This window comes from Hipposideros armiger, unplaced genomic scaffold (genome assembly GCF_001890085.2).
Source record: "Hipposideros armiger isolate ML-2016 unplaced genomic scaffold, ASM189008v1 scaffold_293, whole genome shotgun sequence".
Taxonomy (NCBI): Eukaryota; Metazoa; Chordata; class Mammalia; order Chiroptera; family Hipposideridae; genus Hipposideros; species Hipposideros armiger.
Window position 1 is genome coordinate 2,090,521 of NW_017731643.1, and position 23,489 is coordinate 2,114,009.

At 39.3% G+C, this 23,489-nt stretch overlaps 1 protein-coding gene across 1 annotated transcript in view; it reads left to right on the plus strand.

The window, feature by feature from the left end:
- The window catches only part of LOC109391450 (histone-lysine N-methyltransferase SMYD3-like), a 181,885-nt gene extending 159,360 nt beyond the window's left edge, over positions 1-22,525 (plus strand). Inside the window, exon 6 of the mRNA XM_019659021.1 lies at positions 22,400-22,525. Coding sequence (XP_019514566.1) covers positions 22,400-22,525 — 126 coding nt within the window. The remainder of the gene's footprint in view (positions 1-22,399) is intronic.
- Positions 22,526-23,489: the final 964 nt, after the last annotated feature.

The following is a 23,489-nucleotide window of genomic DNA, read 5'->3' on the forward strand; positions in this document are numbered from 1 at the left end:
AACCAACTGAGCCATTCGGCCGGCCCCTAGGAAGCCTTTGTCAACTCCCTTAGATATGTCCTGTTATGACAGCAATGGGAAAGTAGTAGTATAAAATATAGGCAGATAAAAAAAAACAAGAGCAGGCACTTCTATTATTTTACCCCTCCAGCCAGGTGCTGGTATCATGAGCTGGCCAGTTATGACAAAAGGGAATATCTGCGAGCTCCAGCCCATCAGAATTGAACAGCTGCTGAGGACGAATGGCGGCATCTTGCGTCCAGACATTTTGGAAATCTTTCCTTGCATCCATTCACGTCCTTCTCGGTTGTTCGGTACGTTTGTCTCTGATCATTATGGTCCTCTGTGAAGAATCAAAGGGTTCATGGTTTTTCAAAAAGCAGACCTGAGAAAGCTGCCAAGTTACTAATGACTTCTAATTATCTTTATAGCAAAATAATAGACATAGGGATTAAATGGTGTTTTCTAGTGTGTATATTTTTTCCTAAAAGTCTTGCTTGTGAATTTGGCTTGTATAAATAATATGTCAGGTTGTGTGCACTAGGAAAATTTGGAGAGTAGCAGGGTCCTATTATGAGTCTTTTTCTGGAGGAAGATTTATTTTGGTAAGCTCATTGCTCTGTTGTAAAAACCTGAATTTCTGCATATCTGGTTTTTCCCTAAAGCAGAGTATATTTGTGAAGAGTTAAACCTGCACTTTTTTCTTATTTCTTTTGCAGGGCCAATCATTCCTTTAATGGACTTCACCAAATTCTTTGGGCCCATAAGCACTTAACACTTCTAGAATTGGGTGGGACCTGCCTTGCTAGATTGTAATTCACGAGAAGAGTGCTCTGGGGCTGCTTTAAAGCCTCTTGGCCATGAAGCCACTCAGCAAATGGCTTCCTCTTTTCCAAAACCTAATTAGTGCCCATTTCTATGGGAAATACTTATTCCACAGCCCAGCTTGTTTTTTTCTAAGTGGAATTTAGAACCCCAATAACTTCACCAGGTTTTCAGATGGACCGCAGTTTACACAGAGCGAGAGAAACAAAATAGAATCCTGAAAATTTCTCCCTGGTAAGCTGAGGAAATAAGGATGCCATTCACACTGCTGTTTATCTCCAGGCAGCCATTCAGTTCAATTCTGCTGTATTGGACATATTGGAGCTTTGGGCTGTTTTCTTTCCTTTTGTGATAAACTGGCCGGTTCACTGTGCTGAGTGGAGCAGTATAATGATCCAAGCACCAGTTCTTATGTTTTTATCTGCATATATTTTGTACTTTGACATTTTCATTCAGATTGTGATGTGATACCATGTTTTGATAAGTACATTGTTTTACTAGAATTTGAGCTTGTTCTATGAAATGGGCAGCCCAGATGAAGAGTTTAGGCCACTGTACTTGTCAATATTAAATATTTTTGAACAATTTAAAAACACTGATTTCAGAAACAACTTTGATTTTTTTATTATGTTAATAAGAATGAGTGCTTTAAAAACTTTTTAGTGTAATTACTTTAAAAATCTTAGGCAAATAAGTAATTTACATTTTTCTAGATGAATACTAGTTTGGATGCTTATTTTTATGTTGCTTTTTAGAATGTTGACATTATAGTCTTTTCCATTTTTATTTTCAAGTGACAGCAGAATCCCAAGTATAAGAAAATCTGATTAATTCTCTCACATTGAAGTCATTTAATTGTTGTTTGCCTAACAGCTGCTTTCTATTCAGTACATTGAACATAAAATTCGAGAGTGCCTTTGTGCTATCATAAATTTTAAATGCGAACCATTCTGCCTTTTAAGTATCATATGCTATTGTTGTTTTGAATTTGTCAGTTTGGTGGGCAGTTTTTCTAGAACTTGCTATTGTATTTGGCTAGGAGGGCATTCTTTCTCCAGCCCTGTATATCACTGTGATATTTAGTATCATATATTGGCAATAAAGCAGTGAGGGGAAAATTGATTTGAGTTGTCATTCCTAAGCTCCCTCTGTCTCCCTTGGAGACATGGGGAAATAGGGTCAAAACAAAGCAGTGGGACTCTTACTTGGATATTTTAGGTCAGAAAGAACCAGCTTAATACATTTCAGCTCAACAAATTTGTATGGACCCCTCTGTCCACAGCACTATGTAGAGAAAGAAGGATAGCTTCTACCCAGTCTGGTAGCAGACATAACAGAAATATATAATTCACTTAGATATAATTACAGTGAGAGTTCCTTGAAAGCAGCACTGAGCCTTATTCTTTTTCCTTCAATTGTGCATGCCACACTCAATGCATTATAGGGGCCCAGAATGTTCTACAGCAGGCTCTAATAACTATGATAACAGTGTGCTGATGGAGATTTGGTATGGGGACATCCTTTGATTTGGGCCTTTAACGAAAGGCATTTTATTCTAGGTGGAAGGAACAGTCAGTGCCCACTTCCTGGAATTTAGCAGCCACTGTTCCAAATAGGCCACCGGGGACCCTAGAACTAAGAATCAGGTCGTTAGGACTCTGAATGCCAAAGGAAGAAGCGATCCACAGAGTTTTTTTGCTCCTGGTTTATGCTTAATGAATGTGACTGTTTCCGGTTAGGAGCTGTTGATTAACGATTTTCATTGAAACATATGCCTGAGTTCCGGTGAGTCTCTCTTCTCTCTGTGGGCCTTCCATGCACCCCTTGGTCTTCCTGATCCTGATGGGAACCCCCTAACTCATGAGAGGAACGTTGTCAAGAGGGAAATTTGACTCGAGGCTATTGTTTCTTTATTTTACTTTTTGTTTTCTGTTTTTCAAAATAGACTGAGAAGGGTCTATAAAAAGACATGAAGAGAAAGAGTAGGAGCTGTAGTCTCAGGTTGTTTGGGATCCATGAAAGAAGAGAGTTTCAAAAAGGAGACGGCCAACATACTAAAAGTTCAGAGATGTTTAAGGGGGAACAAATTGAGCACTGGATTTTAGCAGTTAGATATTCATTGGTGCCATTTTCATTTTTCATGTAGACTAAAAGTGTGAAGACTTTTTCCCCTTCAGAATAAAAGTTAAGTTATGAGGCTTTTGGTATTTTTACCAGAATGATAAGTTATTTCTCAGAATGTATTGCTCCCAATGAAAAGCTGAGTTATTTTGTTTCACTCTTAGGATGTTTCCCCCGCCCCCATGTTTGAACTCAGAACTACTTCTATCTGCATTGGTGTGTTAGTCCACTGGTCTGAAAACCAGCCAGTACAATGTGAAGTGTTTCGTGAGAAGCTACAAAGTCACGGTGATTTGGGATTTGGTAAACTTGGTGACTGTGCTGTGTTTTATAACAAAAACATTCAGAATGATGAAGAAGGACAGTCAAAATGGTCTTATCTTAGCAATCATGTGCTTCAGATAATCCTTTGTAAAGCACAGTTTTACAATATTGACCTTAAAAGTGGTGTATAAATTTAACTTGGGGGTTACTTATACCTTAATTAATTGGAAGTGTAGGTTTATATTTAGGTATGTTGTGTGCTCTTTTAAGTATTGTAGTAGGTACTAACTCAAGTGATTATCCAATGAAATGACCTATCTGTTAGTGGTTCCATCATGCTGTTAAAGCATTTGCTTACCAGCAGGTGATGTGTAGGAGATGGAAACGAAATTGTGCTCTTTTGAATAGATAGCTGCTTGAATAACCGGAAATGTTCATATTTGTATATAGGGAATATAATTTTATTCATGAGCATTAGAACAGTAAAATGTGTCTGTCTCAGTTTAAGTTTTTTAGAAAAAAATGCTTTGAAGGAAAATAATGGCACAGGTAAATGAAAGCTTGCAGATATATTCAGTCGAATGTTTTTTAACTCAACTCAGAAATGTGTATCAACCTTCCATTTTGATCTGTAGTGAAGGCAGGAGCAGTAATATATTTTGTGACACTACTAAGAGGGGTCCCCAGATCAGTGGTGTGAATACCTGGCTCCCCAATCATATCTAGCTCTTTACAAGCTTGAAGGGAAAGAGAGCTTCAGTAATTTGGTTTGTCATGATTGAACTATGCCATTGGATGTCAGGGACACACTAAGGAGGAGAGCCGGGCTGTGAATATCTTACTAATTTACTAAGACCAGGTCATGCAGATGTTCCGTGGCTTACAATGGGGGTTACATCCTGATAAATGCATCATAAGTTGAAAATATCATTAAGTTGAAAATGCATTCAATACACCTAACCTACCAAACATCATACTTTAGCCTAGCCTACAGTAAGTGTGCTCAGAACACTTAGATTAGCCCGCAGTCGGGCAAAGTCATCTCGTTGCTGCTGCCCGACATGCTGAGGAAATCTAGTACCACGAATCGCTAGCCCGAGAAAAGATCGAAATTCAAAATTCAAAGTATGGTTTCTACTGAATGCATACTGATTTCACACCACTGTAAGGTCACAAAATTGTATATTGACCATCGTAAGTTGGGAACCATCGGTACTTGAAAAATTGTAGGACAAGCTAACTTCGTATATTTTCTAAAGAAAGAGACATTAAAATAGTGTTGATCCTTCATATAAGATTTTCTAATTAGAAATTCTGTGGTAATTACTAAAAGGTCAAACTTCAGTTAGAATTTTTCTTCTTACTATAACTGTGGAAGCTTATCTGTTGTTTTCAAGTTATCTTCTTCAAATGACTTTATTTCCTTTATCATCCTCTTTAATATTCATTTCTTAGCATATTTATGAGAAAGTAGCCCTTATCTGCATATTATAAAATGGGAGCAGTCTGACTTGATCATTAAATTTTTTTCTAAAGTAATAAAGCTGTGAAATTACCATGACCTATAATATTTTATGTGAAAAGTAAAATTTGTGTTATATTCAAGATAACAAGGAGGCTCTAATGCTGAGACTTGTGCTGAAATGAAGTTTTCTATGATTCTTTGAAACAATAGTTTGAATTTAACATTTTTCTTGAGGCAGTTTTGTATCTTGTAAGATTTTGGAATCAAATGTGAACCAGAATCCTTAATCGTTGTTTCATTAAATGAAGTCTGTGCTCCTCAAAATGTGAGTTCTGAATTGTTTTGGAGTCAGCAATTATAGTGAGCGATTTAAGGTACTTACTCTTATAAGCTTGAGGCAACCTCAGGAAAAGAGTTATTATGTCAGGCAAGAGATATTTCTGTAAAGTTACGCGTGTTCCTTACCCCAGATAATTGTATCAAAACCTATCCTACGTCTTATGTGCCTGTTGTAGGGATTCTAGGCCAAGCAGATCTGTGCTAGCGGCTCTGGGGGGAGTTGCAACAAGGCTGCTGCAAGTGGTGGAGCCAGGAATATAGTCATTTTCACTGAAGACGAAAGTTTCATATCTCATGGGTAGTTTTTAAGCAAGCCTCAAATCACAGGGCTATTCATCTATTATTTCAGATATAAACTTATTAATTTGTAGCCTCAGAGGCATGGGCAGAACATTAAGTTCAAGGTTAACATCAGAGATTTCTACAGTAACCATGGTGTAACATAGTTTGCGTTACACCACTTTGCTTTTACAAGGGCCCTACATTAGTACTTGTCTTCCCTTAATGAAAGAAATCCGAAGATTTTCGCCTTTATGGGGAAAAAAAGGTGAAAGGCAAAAATAGCATTCAGCGTTTGTTTTGTGGTGAGCCGACAGTTACACCTGCAGCAGGCGCCCTGAGCAGTGACAGTGGCCCTGCTCAGCTCCATGCCTGAAAACCATGCTCAGCGTCTTAGCATCAAGCTGCCCTAACTTTGAATTCTGTCTTTGATGACCTGTGCTTCGTCTCCATTTATTCTGTGCCTCCGTTAGCAAGATGCGTCCTAAGGTATCAGAGAAGCCTAAGAGAGCTGAGGGTGTCATGCTTAGGGTAACACTGGACGCAAATAAGGGTTTCGAGCATGGTGAGTAAAGTAGACATCGTGCATGCATTGAATTTGGGGTCTGAGAACACTCAGAACGTTTTCCATATAAATTAATGGTGATTGCTTCTTTGCTTTACACCCTTTCGGCTTATGAAAGATTCAGGAGGATGCTCTGATTTCGGATAGTCGGGAAAACCTGTTTCCAGAAAATGATGACTAGCTCGTGCTGGGGATGAAGAGAATACTCTCCGTACCAGCAGTTGGTGAGAGGGTTTTCAGGCGTTGGGCCGTGATTTATTGGTTTTGAGGGTGAAGATAAAAAATTGTTATCATACTTTTCTTTCCCCCTCTCCTTTTCCTGCTTAATGTGTTCATTGAAGTCTGTTTTTATCATATTTTCAGGTGCTTGTCAATGCTAATATTCAGAAAAATATGTACTTTTATGCTCTGTATGTACATTACGGTGGGATATTTTTCAAATTCATTATTTTTCTGTATGCTTTGAACTAGTTGTTTTTTTAATACTGAAATATATTTCTACATGTATTATGGCTACCTTCATAGGAATATTTTCAAATTTATTATATTTTGTTGTCTGCTTTGTACAGATTTTTACTATAATGTTTCTTTTATACTCTATAGGAATCTATTCAAACATATTTTATCTTATGGCTTGTTTTCTTAGTTACTAATATCATATGAAATATAGCAGTATCATCATTTAATACTATGTGTGTAATATGGGATTTCATTTACCAGTAAAATTATTATGCTTTGTGCCATGCTAGGTATTTGTTGATCCAATAGGCTATAAAATATTTGTGATGCTATATATTACTTTTAGGTATGTAGATTGTCACTGCATATCCTGAACTTGTTATTTCCAACTGGATTCCATTCTATAGTACATGAACATAATAATTAGTTTCCTTTTACAAAATCACTTCAAAATCACTTAATAAATTAATACCTGTATTTTAAAAAAGTATTTTTATAAATTGCCCTAGTTCCTTATTGGGATGTAGATTAGTCAGGTTTCTGCAGAAAAAGAAAACCAATAGGACATATAGCTATAGATACATAGGAAGAGGTTTATTTTAAGATTCTAGAGGCCGAGAGTTCCTGCCATATGTAAGCTGGAGAACTAGGAAAGCCAGTGATGTGACTCAGCCTGAGCCTGAAGGCCTGAGAAACGGGAACTGATGATGTGAGTCCAAGCTCAGAGGCCTGAGAATGGGGGTTCAGTCATATAAGCTCTGGTCTGAGTCTGAAGACCCAAGAGCCGGGATGCCTGAGGGCACAGATGTTTGAGGGCAGGAGAGGGTGGATGTCTCAACTCAAGCAGAGAGCAAATTCGCCTGTCCTCTGCCTCCCTTTTCCTCCCCAGGACCCCGACACTTTGGACCATGCCCACCTGCCTTGGTGAGGTAGATCTTTACTCAATCTACTGATTCAAATGCGAATTTCTCCTGGAGACACCTTCACAGACACACCCAGAAATAACGTTTGATCTGCTCTCTGGGCATCCCTCAGCTCAGTCAAGTTAACACATAAAATTACCCTTTCCTGGATGCCCCTTATATACCTCTGTATCTTCTGTACCAGCAAAAAGGGTATGGCAAACTGAATTTTTATAATCAACATGTCCTATTTTAAATATGTCAGACCATATAGTTAAATTGAATCCTGTAATAATAATAGCTAATATTTATTGAGGACTTCCTCTGTGTCAGGCTGTGTTCTGAGTGTATTAGTCTTCTATTGCTGCATAACAAATTACTATAAACTTAGTGGCTTAAAACAGCACCCCTTTATTAAGCAGAAGCGAGTACATCAGTGGGCAGGAATCTTGGGAGCCATCTTAGAATTCTGCCAATTATGGTAAGTATCAACTCATGTACTCCTCACAACAACCCTACAAAGTCGGCACTGTTATTAGTGGTATGTTATAGGTGAGGGGACTCTTGGTCCATAGTCACAGAGGTAGAATGTAGGCGATCCTGGATAGCAACTTGGGTCCCTGACCTGAGAGCATAAACTCTTCAATTATTTGCATCTACTCAACAACTATTTCTGCGCCAGGAGCTCAGTGTCATAGCCCTTCATTCTGTCACTTCTTCTGCATATCCACAATTCTCTCTTCCATTCTTTTTCATACAGCGGTCCTTAGAAGATACACATACTTGTGTTGTTTAGAAAACCTTTACCTGGGCCCAGTGTCTTTGATTTGAATTTACTTTCCTGGCCATTTGAGTAACCTCTGAGTCACAAACCCAACCAACTGCTGCATCCTGTCCACAGACTTATTTATTTGGCGGGTAAATTGCTATCAATTCATTTTTTTGATGTTCCTGCTAACACTTTTAAAGTCTAGATTGAGCTTTTTGTTGAAAAATTGGGAGATGTGGCTCCACTGGGTTCGTTCCCGCATGGCAACAATTTACCTGAGCAGCGGCTACTCCTTTTCCTGAGGTAGGTGTGAGCAGTCCAGTTTGCTATACCCAGCCCACTTAGCTAACCTCAACCCTTACTTTCAGAGTCAACTAAACTTAAACTTGAGTGATAGGTTTTTTTTTTAATATATTTATAACTGCAGTAGTTTCTGTTTCTTTACTCCACCCTATTGTTTCAGCAATTCTTTTCACCTGGAATCTCCTCCCTGTTGAAAACCTACCACATTCTTTAGTGATGCATTCTAGTTCCATCTTTGCATGAAAACTTGTAGAATTTCACATGACAGAAAATCCAGCCTGATGTTGAAGGAAGCAAAAAAGAAATTTGTTGGCTATGAACTGAAAAATACCTCCTTTCAGCATTGCTAAATCCAGTGGGTCAGGTGATGTCATTAGGACCTGCTCTTCCTCCATTGCTGGACTCTTTCCATGAGATGCCTTCATTCCCAACAAGCTTCCCCATATGGTGGCAAGATGCAAGATAGTGGTCAGAATCTCTGTTTTTATCCTCTCAATTCCAAATTGAGCATTAAAAAAAAAAGAGAGAAGAAAAAAAGGAACTTGTCTTTTTGGTTGCCTGTGCAAAATTCCCAAGATTAGCCGTGGTTGTATCTAATTAGCTTGTCTTGGGTCAGGTATGCACATTTGAGCCATTTGCTATAACCAGCGGGGATAAGTATTTCTATTTGCTCAGCCTCGGTCACATGCCCACCCTTGGAGTTAGCTCCAAGGGAGCAGGGAGACAGATAATGGGGAAGAGATAGTTAGATGCTGGATGACAAAATACTACGCACCTTCATCTTCTTTGCTTCCCCTATTGGAAACGCTGTGTTCCTCTGCTAAGCTTCTCTGATACTGATTATCAGGGGCATATCTAATATTCTGCTCTGTATTATAGTCATTTGTTTATCACTTTAAAAAAAATATTTTATTGAGGAATTGGGGGAGAGGAACAGCATTGAGGAATCAAGGAAGGGAAATAGACAAGTTGCTTTCCTTTTGTTGTTCAGTCTAGTTGTGGAGGACGTCGCTTCACTGGCCCATCTTGGTATTATCATTGTGCTCTTCCTAACTGAGGCAGATCGTTTTCTGGCCACTGGATGGCCACTCACAGTGGCTCACGGCAGCTCATGAAAGCTCACGCCTGCTGCCAGCCAGCCCCACTTCAGCCTACGCTGTTGCTGGCGACTCACGCCAGCCCAGATCCAGGTCGAGCTGTTGTTCACCATCTTAGCTCAAGAGGGCACAGTGTCACTGGCCCTCATGTGGGATCCAAACCGGGGTCCTGCTGCTCAGAGCTGGCGTCCCAAGCCAACTCCTAACCAACACGCCACCTGGCCGGCCCATGTTTATTCACTTCTTTGCCAGACCTCTCTTTAGTGCCAGTGATGTTGCAGGCATTGTGCAAGGAGATGGGAACTCAAAGATAAAATGACACATCAGTTGCCCTTGGGGAATTCGTAATACGATGCATATGATTTGCTCCCCTCAACTGGATTGTAAAGCTTAGGAGATGTCAGAGATATTATTGTGTTCCCTTATAGGATGTAACAATATTTTCCACAAAATGGGTTCTCAATACATAGTATAAAGTTTGTACATGCAGCTTATGAAAACATAGTTTTTCATTACTTTAAACTTGCTTGACGAATGAGTGTTGGTTTGTAACTGTCTTGTTTGTACTCATACCTGAACAGCTGGAAGTTTCCTATCTCTTTGTCAGGCTCCTGTGGAGCTTGGTAATTCTTCTATCACAGTTACTTGTTGGTTTATCTTGGCACCTGTAGTAGAATTGCATATTCTGGAGGGCAACAACTTGCTTAATACATATTTGTTGATTTGAATCTGTTGAATGGTGGGAATGTATGTGCTTTGATCAAGGGGAACAGTTTCAGTTCTTTTTTTCACTATCTCTTTGTAGTTTATTTGTTCGTAAAACTTTGTTTAGATTTTCTCAGCTCTCATTTATGTTTAACAGGCAGATTTAGGTTTTGTTCTTCATTAAGTTTTCCACTGTACGTTTCGGAACTGGTATTATTTTAATACCTGTCGCAAAGTCAGGATTGGTTGATAATCAGAGAGGACTTACGTCTCCAGAAAGCTAAAACTACTCTTAAAATGGATAGCGTCATTATAGAAAGAAAATGAACTCCACTGACAGGCAGGGTGTTTTCTATTATCCAATCTGAAGTTAATATCCCTTGTTTCTATTTGTTTGCAATAAAATTCAGGCTTTGATTTCCGGAGGTCTTTGTAATCACTAATGAGAAAAACAACTCAGTGTGCTTTGAGAAGGATAGGCGCCAACATCGAGTACTGGCCATGTGCCAGGCACTGTGCTTTGCATATATTACCTTTTAAATCTTCACAACAATTCTTTGGAGTAAGTACTATTATCCCTGTATTGCAGGAGATAAACTGAGGCTTGGAAAGGTGAAGGAACCTGCCCAAGGTCACATAGCTAGTCAGTATCAGAAATGGGTCCCTAACCCAGGTATCTATGACTCCAGAGCCCATGATTTTAACACCTAGAAAGCACAGAGATGTTAAAAAATCCCAAATTTGTACCTTACTACCCACACCGCACCTAAGCCCTCCCCCCCAAATAGCATCATCATTCTGATAATTAACATTTGCTGGACTAATTTCCTTACCCATATTCCCAAGAAGGCACTTTTGTTTATTGTTTTTCATCTCTTCTGTAATAATAACAATAGACTATAGATAGCCAACCCATTACCTTTCATATCTCTTAATTATCTTTACTCCCTTAACACAAACAAAAGCTGTTGTCTATAATTTATGCAAATCTATATTTTTAAACTGTGCTAATACATTTCATCATTTATTTAAAATATTTATTCAGGTGTTTAAAAATTTATGTGCATTATTAAACAATTAAAATAATAAATGAACTTACAGAGCAGAAATTCAAGTACTGCAGAAACTCCATGTCTGAAGGCGAGACCACCACTGTTCACAGTTGGTTCTACCCATATTTATATTTAATATATGTACTTCCACATGCACACCATATACATTAAAAGTATAATTTCCTTTTAATGGCTGTATACTATCCCATGGTAATTAACCAGTGCCTTATTGGATTATTCCCAGTTTTTTCATTGCCGGAAACATCAATATACATATATCTTTACATAATAAGTATTTGTTTGCATAGGATAAATTAATGGAAATGAAATTGCTGAGACAGATTTTGTATTTTTATATATGTTGTCAAGTTGTGCTCTAATATATTAATTTACACTCCACCACCACCATCTAAGTGCACTGCTGTCTTATAACCTTGTTAGCATGAGCTATTATTATTCTTTTTGATTCTTGTCAATCTTATAAGTGCTATTAGTAATATCTCTTTGTAATTCTAATTTTCTTATTTTCTGGTGGGTTTTAAATCTTGAAATTTTGCATGATAAAACCTTGAGACTTTGACTCTTTTTCCCTGTGAAATTTTTGAGGCTATGACAATTCTAAGCAGGCCTAGATGTTTTCTCTGGTCTTTTAAGAGTCGAGATGTTTCTTCCTTACTTCTGTGATAGAGTATAACATAGAGGGGACTATTATATACTCTTGATGGTCCTGTCATCATCACTACATAATGATCACTTTTTGTACAGCCTTATTTTTAAAGCCATTAGGTCTAGAAAGTTTTAACGTGGTGGAGGCATATTTTTTACTTTTAGAGCAAAGCTATGAAATGAAGGAATACCCGGAACCATATGTGACAGCTCCTGTAAATCTGAAATTGTATCGCAAGCTCAGGATAGGCCCCTATACTGTAAACTGCTTTCTTTTTCACATTCAGGTACTTTGAATTTTGTCAACCCATGAAGCACTAGTTGAGTTTGTAAGCTTTACTATGCTTTTTTTGGTTATAGAAAGAAGATTAATATTTAATAGTTAGATTTGTTTCAACTTACTACCTTTGTACAGTGCTTGATATTACTATGCAATTATATTTTATTTTCCACCGCACTTATTTTTTGTCTGTTGTAATTATGTTTTTACCTCAGTAAGCATGTTCTGGCCTTTTATGAATACTTTTCCTCCCAGGAGTACCTTCCTGTTTCTTTTTGGCTGTTGACAAAACTGTCTCCGAATGTGCAAGTTTAAATAGACAAAGGAAGAAACGTATATTGTTCATTGTCCTTCCAGAAGAGGGTGTAGCAAGAAAAAAAAAAAGAACGACTGTGCTGTCTCATCCCTTTGCATACTAAACATCTCATAAAAATGAAAGATGATGGAGTAGTCATCATACTGAAAAGCATTCCTACAGCTGTAATTCATAAATAATACTGGCGATTAAATCCAAGATGTCCTGTTAACAGGAACCAAAAAGTAAAGCTATGTTCCTCTAAAATATGGAGATCATTGCCCTGTGAGATGGGGATGAATGGAGACAACACATATTTAAGATTGAAATGGAAGTCTTGGAAGGAAGAACCTTTTAATTTAATTAAAAAGCATTTCTGATTCAGTATAGATTCATAGAATCCTCTGATCGATGCAGTGGATCTATGGTATTTACACATTAGAAAAAAATAAATGACTTTTTCTCATGTGATGCATGAGAAAATATTTTTTCCGAGAAAGTTATTTATGCTGCTGGGATAAAAAAAAAGAAAAGGATGCATTGCTGCGTCCCAGCACGTCAGTCATTTCAAGTTCTTGACTTTAAAAAAAAAAATGCTGCTGTTGTTCCTTTCTCATAAGAAGGGCTTTTATGTAATTTAAATTTAAACTATTTGATTTTATGAGATTTGCTATAATCTTAACTGTGATTAAAAAAAAAGTGTTCAGCCAATCCTTTTCAGGGGTTGGGGGACAATTCTATAATTTTGTATTGAAAGTAGAAGGAAAACTTTATTGTTATGTAGAAAATTTGATTACACTTGGTTTTCAAGAATGTATTTCAGAAAATAAGCTGTATATATATAAATTTGTAAAAAGATATATACTATAATATATTGACATATGTGTATATTCCATGTAATATAAATATATATGATCAAAACAAAGTTATTTGTATAGAAATCTGCACTGACTGTATAAGTTAAGGAAAGAGCTGGCTAGTGAGGAAAAATGTTTGTTCTCTTATGAATGTTGCTATTTTCTTCCACAGGCAATTTATTGTTGAAGTAGAGCCAGTGCAACTTTTATTCTGGTTGTCTGAGGACTTTGGGCATGCATGTGATATTCTGTAAAATCATTACAAATGGAATTGATTAATTCACAGCTAAATTTATGGGAAAAATGGTACCATTTCTTGGATCATTGTAGAAACAAGTCCAGGAGAGAAAACCTGCATGGTTTTCGTGGTCATGATTGAGGCTTTGCTGGTTGTGTAGAAATTGTTCCTGTCGACATAAGCAGGCTGCGTGTCCAGTGTTCAGAATGATCTAATTAATAACAGTAGCTTCCTTTTTTAAATTTAGAATCAATTTTTTTTAAATACTTCCTTCTGACATTTTCTAGATAAAAGTAGAAGGTTAAACCATCCAAGGATGTCCTAGGGTTTAACAGCTCCCATACACATACACACGAAACAAAACACTGAAACAAAACCTTTGAGCTTTTGGTGGGAAATTTAGTCTTTCTAATTCATTTTTCCTTTGAGGGTTGACTCTGTTCCCCTTTTGATGAATGCTGACTTTCTTGTTCCATGGCTGTCACCTCAGTTGTTTAACAATTTATTTTTCTTGCTCAGAGAATTGAGTTTTTTCCAGATCATATGGCTATCCCTTGTATTGATGTCAAGGTCAGCATGTTTTAATTTTATGGATGGAACTGGTATCGTAACCTGAGGGTCTCCCGCTGTATATTTAGATCCTGTCATATTGTCTAAAAGCGGTCATATCTTGGCTTTTGGTCCAGCAGATACTTTTATTAAATTCCTTGGCTACATCTAGTTTACTTTTCCTTGAGAGAAATAGACCACCACCAGTCTCATGATTCTCATGATTGCAGAGATTGTTACCATGGAAACCCAACGGTTTTTAATATTAGGATTTTCTTGTTCAAGCACAACTTATGACATTGGGGATCTTTCCCTGATGGTGAACACTTTATGCTGTCTCTTACAGTTGGTGTTACCCGGTGTCCAATAACGAAACTATTCTTTAGTAAGAAAACAATTGATATGAACACTTAGCTCATCAACCCCTCAGCTACTATGTTAGGAAGACTCATGCTCTCAACCGTAGGCCATCTCTTTGGCATAGGGTCTTTTACAGTTAGGTGCCAGTGAGATTTGTAAGAGAAGCTAAGAGAATCACAGTCTTGTGTTTGATACCAAAAAAGTTTGCCACCTACCAACTGCATGAGTGGTCTTAGGAAAGTTGCTTAGGTTCCCTGGGACTGGCTTTAAAAATTATCAGTGTAAATATCAGTCCCTGTATTATTGGTCTCATGGGTTTGTTTTAATAAAGTAACACAAAATATTTACTACTGGTTTTTATTCACAGTGGATAACAAGAATAACTAATAGGTGTGCACTATATTTGTTCTGTGTATTACCTCATTTAACCTGCACAATAACCCTGTGAAATACATATATTATTCTCACTTTATATATGAAGACAGTTATAGGCAGAGAGCTTAATTGGTTTGCCCAGATCTATGAAATGCCTAGGTGGACTTGGAATCAGAGTTGTCTATTTCTCTTTCCTGTGCTTTCTGCACTAATTCTTGTGCCTACCATGGTAGCTGGCAGATAGTAGGTACTGGATGTTTATTGAATAAATGATTATTGAACTGAATACTTCTAGGAAGTGGTTGTCTGCCCTTAGTAAGACTGACCATTTGTAGATAAGTTGAATCTGGACTAGTGAAGACTAGCTAGTTTTCCAACAGAATTAGTTGTTTCTATAATTTTCTTTATAATCACTCATTCATCAGGCCTTCATCAGACCTTAGTGAGTGAATAACACATGCAAAGATGAGAAACAGTGTCTGCAGCCAGTGGCTAAATTGGCTAATCAGATCCTCTTGAAGGTACATGAATTCCTTCAGGTGGATAATATTCTATTAAACATTGACTTCCTCATCAAGATAACTTTGTTATTAAGGCCTAGAGAACATGCCAGTCTTTTCCTTTTTTTAGTATTTAAAACCAGTAAGAAACATAATACCCTGAAGTTCTGAATAAGTACAATTTGACATAGACACCTTCGGTGCTGCAGGCATTATGCCAGATGCAAACTTCAAGCCAAATTTTTATTTGTGCATCTTCTTTGAATACAAGTTATTGAGTGCCTGTTCTGCTAGCCACTTATATTTGGTTATAATCTTCGTATAAAGATTATTGGCTATTGGTTCATTTCCTCAAATATGACAGTCATGGTTCTATTAGTCACAGGGGCTCCTGTCCTTAGAGCACATGAGAAGGACATTACACCCAAACTGTGCTGTCTGGGAAGGGCCGGACCTCTTAGCCCAGTCTCAAAGCCTCTGCAGCTGGACAGAGCTGGGAGAAGGGCCGTCAGGCAGAGGAGGCAGCACGTGCCAAGGCACAGATGGAGAAGGTGTTGCTTTTGGGAATCTGCGAAGCAGTTCGGTATGGCCAGAGCTCTGCTAGGGGGCAGGAAATTGGAGTCAGAAATAAGACTCCAGCTAAGCAGGAGCCAAGGAATTGGACCTTATCTTGAAGGAGACAGATTTTTAACTTGACAAGAGACATGGGATTTGGCGAGTGTGAGCTGTGTTCTTTAGAAGACTCTTTCTGAAGGGCTGTTGGGAGGATAGTAAAACCGAGACTAGGATACTAGTATGGTAATCAGCTCAGGAGATGGGGTCCTGTACCGTGGCAGTGCTGTAAGTGCACAGTGAGAAGGGAGGAAGGCGGGAATGTGAACATTCCAACAGGTGGAGTCACTAGGCTTGGACACTGCCCACCGTGGGGGTGCTAGAAAGAAAGGAGCCCAAGAGGATGCCCGTGTTTCTAAGTTGGCAGACTTGGGGAGTGATGGTTGTGCTTTCAGAAAGACAATGAATAAGAGACAAGAGGGGTTGACAGTAGGGGGAAGAGAGAAAGAGGAGAGAGAGCTGCATGTGTACATCATGGATTCCCTTTTGTTGAGATACCTGTGGGACATCCAAGTGGATGTATTCAGAAAGGAGCTCAGTACATGGACTGAATCTCAAGTGAGATTTGGGTAGGAGATGGAGACTTGAGAATTTGAAAGTATGTAGATGATAGCCGATGCTGTGGAGGTAGAAATAATTTAGGGAGAGGGTAGAAATGAAGAAGTCAGCAGATGGAATGAAATATTTAAGAGGCTAGCTGAGAAAAAGAGAAGCCAGCAATTATGATTGAGAGCAAGAGGAGTCAGAGGAAATCCCAGAGAGAAAGAAGCCATACAAACCAAGGGAGAAAAACACATCTCAAGGAGGAAGTCAACAGCTTCACCTTTAGAGAGACATCAATTAAGATGAGGACCGAAAAGTGTGCATTGACTTCAGTAATAAGGAATCCTTTAGTGAGCTTTTCTAGATCACCTTAGAGTGATGCATGCTGGATCTTTTCAAGAAATTTGGCCAGGAATAGGAGGAGAAGACAAGGATGACATTAGAAAGGGAATGTCATTTTTTTGGTTGGTTGATTGTATTAAAGAGATTTGAGCTTGGGGGCCAGGAAGGATTCAAATTTAAAGATAAGTGGGGGAAAGGGTTATTAGTAATGAAGTGAGAGTTCTGAGAAGGTGAGAGCAAAGGCATTAACCTCGAGTCCTGGAGTAGACACTTTCCCTCTGAGACCGTTGTGGGTTGTTAGAAATTTCCCTGGAGTGGCCTCACTAGTAGGAGGGCCTCGGTGTGCCCGATATCCTCAAAAATGGAAGCACATGAGCCTGTACTAGCATGTGCATTGTACTACTGTGAGGTCACAGTCCCCTGATTTTTAAGCTGACCTTCTGCTAATGGCTTAAAATAAACCACCATTTAGTGGAAAGTATACATTGACTACACTTATATTAAGGCAGCTTTCTATAAGTTCCAGGGGCTTCAGGGTGAGCACAGAAGTGCATATAGACGAAGCAGAAGAAATGAGTGATTTGTTGTGAAAACTGCACAATCAACCCAGCTCTGAAGTGGCCTGCCAGCGCTGGGCCCTTATGATGAGGTTGCCACGGACCCACAATTATCTTTAAAGGGTGATATGATCTAATGGCTATCTGTTGGCTTTGTTCCTTATGTTTTTTCAACATCCCCGCTACTCCCTGCCTGATCTCCCTCTGCCATTTGCTCAGCCGCTTATGTCTGTGTTACAAAGACTTCTGTTTCAGCATGACCTTTTAACCCTGGAATATTGTCAGGTAATCGTTGGCAATACCTGCTCACAGTACTTTGTTTAAGGAAGACTTGTAGAATATCATGCCTTTTACTGTGTCACATGGTTTACTACAGCACATACCTATAATTAGACAGTGCTGTGCTGGAGCGACTAGTGTGTTAGAATGGATTTTTATTAGCAATATATTTGCCCACACAGCGATTGTGTCTGCTTTAATGCGTGACAGTTATAGTAAGTTGAAGATACAGACATATTGGACTGGTTGTGGGAGGTAGCCGTGACTCGTTTACCGCCTACCTGTACGATAATCAAATTCATTTTCCCCAAGACCAATATCTTTTTCTTTCTATTGTAATTAGGTTTCTCATGCTGCAAGTTAACTATGATAATAAATACTGAATATTTGGCATGTTTTCTCAAGTATGAAAATTAAAGCCTATACTTAATGTGTAAATTACAGCTGAACATAGGTCCAGACATATGGTTATTAGTGTTGTTTAAATCACAGGGACTGCCTGTCACCGCTGTTACAAATGCCCTCAAAGGGCCTTCTGATTGCTTTCTTTTCTGTCCCCTGTTTAAAAAGAAATATGGTTTTAAATGCATGAATTTCAAATGTATTTGGCCCTTTATTTGGAGGTCCACATAACACAGCAACAACCAGAATGGAGGAGCCCAGATGCACGGGGCTTGCTTAGATGTCTCGTGGTCTCTAAACATTTGGTCTAGTGTTTCTGGCTAGACGCCAGCAGCGAATTATACTTTCCATGCAACTGTTAGCTCTCTCCCTTCTCAGAGCGTGATCTGCAAGATGTACTCATAAGGCGTCGAATTTGAATTGCAAATTCACGTGTGAATATTATTTTACAAGTAGTCAGAAAAGAAACCAAAGGGGGACATTTCCCTATTGTTAGCAGGCTGTGCACATCATTTGTAGCTGATGCTCGTCTTGACCATCTCATCGTCGGTATTTCGCAGGACATGGAAATGCCAGCATTCTCGAATCTGTTTCTTTTTTAACTTTATTAACCTTCGTATTTCCTGTTGTACTTAAAGTAAAAGCTTGTTTAATTATACCATCACAATGTGTACCCAAGTCTTCGTTTTTAAGTGGGGGAAATTATGTTATTATTTTAACATGTGGAAAATTGCCTGTTTTAAATTGCCTGAGGAATGGGGTCAGAAATTTGTTTTTTAATGATTACTTTTTTTTCTCAACTGCTTTGTATGTGGGGATAGAGTCATTGATGATGAGGATGTCAATGTGGTAACTTCTGAAGATTGGGTGTCTCCTTATGTGTGTTTGCTTCGGAAGAAAGCTAGATTTGTTTCCCTTGCCTGGGCAAGGGAAAAAGAGAGAAAGTGAGAAAAAATAATATGGAGTTTCTTCTCTTTGTTTCGTGAGGCTTGTGTGCTTTTGTTCCTTCTGTCTTGCCAGTATTGCTTATTGATATTAGGAAAACTAAACTCTAGAAACTTGAAAGGAACGCAGTGAAATGAAGGATCACCAAATGGCTGTGGCCTTGACAGTGTGTTGATGTGTCCAAAAACTCTCACCCTCTAAGTTGAAGTCAAAGTCAAGCCTTGAAGTTTCCTAAAAGCCTGATTTTAAGTTTGGACAAGTTATTGTTTTCACAGGTGCACTTCACTGGCGAAGAAACTACCTCTAGAGAAACGACACCTACGCAGTGTATCATTTAAGAAATTAACCATAGAGCCTTTTTCTTGACAGCTTTTGCTCCTTCCCTGGACTAGTTTCTTGTCTGTTTGCACGCTAGTATAGTTACGTGACTGTATCACTTTTTCTCCTGTAGCCAGGGCAATCACGTAAGTTTGTAGTATCATCCAAACATCCCTTTGAAGTATGGAGGAGTGCACTTGGTCACCAAGGAGATGGCTTCTTTCAGATCAGTGTATTTGATTTTGCTAAGTTTTGGTTGTTTTCTCCCCATTGGCCCATAGACTTACTGTGAAAAATATACAAGTGATTTTCACCATCTGCACTGATAGTTTGGGAATTATGTTAAGTGGAGTGGCTCCCTATGTTCATAATATTTGCAAATGGCACCTGCTGAGGTAGCCTCCATGTAACTACTGACCTGGGTTGACCTCCATGACTTCTGTGGATCCCCTGGGTGAGTCCATGACTGCTGCTGAGGGCCAGGTAAAATCCCCCCCCGGCCACTAGCAGGTATGAATAATAATTTACTGAGCATTTGCTGTGTGTATGCACTGTGCTAGGTGCTTTACTTTAATTATCTTGTGAAATATCCACTCTTGGTAGTAGATTTACATACACTGTTAGATCTGCGAAGAAAATATGGTATCAGAGTATAATGTTCAAACAGTTAGAACCTGACTCGCATAGAAATGCAGAACGAAATGTGTTGGTGATTTATTAGCTTATGAATGAGGGAACCAGTAACGGTTAATGTGGGTTCCAAGAGCGTTTAGTCATTAAAAAAACAAAAAAGTTAGAATAGGATTGCTAGGTTGGAGTCAAAACTGCTAATGTTCTGCAGTAAAACCACAGCTTTTAGGATTCTCCTTCCTGTGGGGCAGAAACCTATGAGTTAGCCGGTAATTCCACAGTGTCTGCATGCTAACCGAGGGATAAGTAACAAAGGCAAATGAGGGGCATTCTTCTAGAGAATTAAGTAAACCTCGGGCAGGCCTGCTAAATGCTACCCCGGTTTGACACTGGCAGGGCATATGGCTCTCTCACCTTTTCCTTTTTTCATGTTTTGGATCATTTCAATAAAAACGGCTTATTTATATTCTATAACTTTATATTCTCTAGCTACTTTTCCGCACAAGCCTCCACCTCAACTTGGATGGGGAGAGGGTAAGGCGAGGAATGGCGTGAGTAGGACACACTTGCCAGTTTATGTGCCTCTGCCTCGTCTAGTTGAAGTAGTTTTTCTTGGGTAGTTCAGCTTCTTGCAGGTAAATGCCCAGCCCTTTGCATTTTCCTCCTTCGTTTGCTTTCTGTGGCAGTGGGAGCAAGGCTGTCCCCTGGTCCTTTTCACCTCTGCCCCAGGTGGTTTATCTGGTCCGGTCCCCGGACTGGCCTTGGCTTCTGCTCTTGTGATCTCTCCATCCTGGCCTGTCTCCTGCTTCCACCCTCCGGTCAGAGTCTCCACATCACCCTGCTGGGTTACAGGGACGTCCAGGGTCCCCTGCACGCCATACACGCACGGCTGTGGGGGCCAGGAAGCCACGGCTGGGTATTGCTTCCTCTTCTGTGTTGGTTATAGTTTTGAACCACGTGGAGGCTCCTCTTAGAGCTGTTGTTCTAAATCCAGGCTACACCTGAGAATCAGCACTTTAGAAAATTACTGATGCCCGAGTACCTCACCCCAGACCAATCAAAATGTCCAGGGGTGCAGCGAGGTAATAGAATGTTCCAGAGGGTCCCAGATGATTCTAATGTGCAGCTATGCTCTGGGAAGCAGGTCACCACCAGTGAGGTTCTTGTGCCTTCCTCATCCCTAATTGTTAAAACTGATGTCTACAGGATTTAGAAAACATGGTTTCTTCTGACAAGACGTGGGTTTCAAAAATGTTTTCTTGCTGTTGACGTAAATTAATGATTTCTGGGTGTCAGAACTGAACACAGAGCCTTTCTCTTTGTAACCCTGTTTCAGGAAGCTTAAACACCCCTAGGCAGATGGATGTCTCTGGCAAATTACAGGCAGGATCAGGTAGAAGGAAACACAGAAAAGCAAAGCTAATTAAGACGTATATGTCAGGAATAACATTCCCATAAGTTGGTGTTGTTATCTCCATCTTAGAGGTATGGTAACTGCAGCAAAGGTTTAGTAAAACTTGTCCAAGGTCACTTAGCAAATGGTGACCCTGGACTTGAAACCAAACCTGTTTGACTTCAGCTCTGAGTGGACATGGAGGTAAGTTCTTCTGGTGTCCTGAAGTAACAGATAAAGTATGCCAAGTACATTTTTAGAAAAGATCAACTATTAAATAGTGACTAGATTCTTGAGCTTCTACTACAAAAGCTTTTAAACGTGTAATGAAACTATAAGTTGAAATCATCTGACCTCATTATTATTCAAGACACCATTTATATGAAAAAATATATTCTAAGTTCAGAACAGCTTTGGACTTTAAACATCAGACCTTGGGGGATTTTCTTTATTCATATTTTCTTATCAATTAATATTCAGGAAGTTCTAAAATGATTGTTGGTCTTTAAAATGTGATTTTATTATATCTTGGGGTCAAATATTTTCCAAAGATATACAACTCCACTTTTGCAATGAAAGCCAATGGGAGAAAAATGTTCCATTCGAAGTTGGAACGCAAAAAGCCCGATAATCAAACATTTGTGAGGCAACAGATCTATTCTTCAGTCAACAAATATTGAGTGTCTCATATGTTCCAAGCCCTGTGCCAGGTGCTGCATATACAAAGATGAACAAAAACAATGTCTTTTGTATTCACAGTTATATTGGTAAATTATTGCTACATACCAATCTCTAAGATCAAGATTTTTTTCCCCTGGCATTCAGGGAGTTGGTAGAAAACAAGCACTCGTTTTCTCAGGATCTGAGTACAGAACCTTTGTCAGCCTTGTGTCATAGTAAAAAGTTTATATTGAGTGAAAAGTTGGGGAAATAATTTATATGGCAACTTTTAAATACATTTGGACTTCCCAAGACTGTGGAACAAGTTTGCTTGTCACAGGTATCGATGGGGGCAGGTGTGTGATCTCCAGATTAAGGAACAAGTGCTGGGAAGGACCAGGAGGCAAGTTTTTGTTATTATCCCCCGTTACACTTTTTGTGGGGTGAATGCAGGCTTTGCTTCAGAGTCAGGGACCTCCATGGATGGAAGTTTTGCTCATGTTCTGTGATGTTGGGAGAATCCCCTTTGTAGACCGGGTAACCCTCGGGAGCGAAGTGACGGACTTCTGCCGAGAGTGAAGGGACAGCTGACAGGTGTCCCAGTCAGCTAGGGTCTTTGTCATGTGCATGCCACACGACTCCAGATGCTGGAGGCAGAAGTGCTGCAGCCCTGTCTGCTGGGAAATCTTAATCTAACAGCTCATGTCGCCCGATACACAGCCTCTGACAGCCGCGTATGTCAGATAACACTCTCGATATTGGCTTAAGACTGCAGGTGGCCTGGAATGCACCTCCCCTGCAAGATTCCATTTCTAAGAAATCTTTGTCTTTTTTCATTTCATTTCCTTTAATTTTTGTCCTGGCTGGTGAGCTATTTTACTTACATGGTGATGTGTAAAATGTAAACACTTAACGTTAATCTGATGTAAACATCTCTGGTTATTTCTTTATCTATTATTGGAAGCTGGACTGTTCTGAATGGTGTATGTGAAGGTTGCGTGTAGGTCACAGTTGTCATGGGGCCTGAAATCTGGAAAGTGCTGCAGTCTTTGTTTATTACTAAATACTGTGAGAAGGGGGAGACGTAAATTCTAAAGACATAGTGAGCGGGGATCCAGATAGAGTCCTGTGAGTGCTGCAAGTTCTGTGCACAAATGGTCCTGTGCTTTTGATGTTACAGTTGTAGCCATTATATTTTTTCTGGTCTCACAGAAGCAAGTGCCAATGAGGGATTACTGGAGCAGAATGTTTGAAGTTTGGACCATATGGTTGAGTTGAGACTGCTACCGTGTTTCCCTGAAAATAAGACCTGGCTGGAGAAGAAGCCCTAGCATGATTCCTCCAGGATATGGAGGACACGCACCCCTCACATGAGGGTTTTATGACCTGTTTCAGGGAGAAGGGTGCCTTTTCCACAAACTCCTTCATCTTAAAATATTCAGTATGCCACGGTTTCGTATTTCGGCACCTAAAATCATGCGAGGGCTTATTTTCCAGCTAGGTCTTATTTTCGGGGAAATACGGTAGTTACTAAACTAAGACC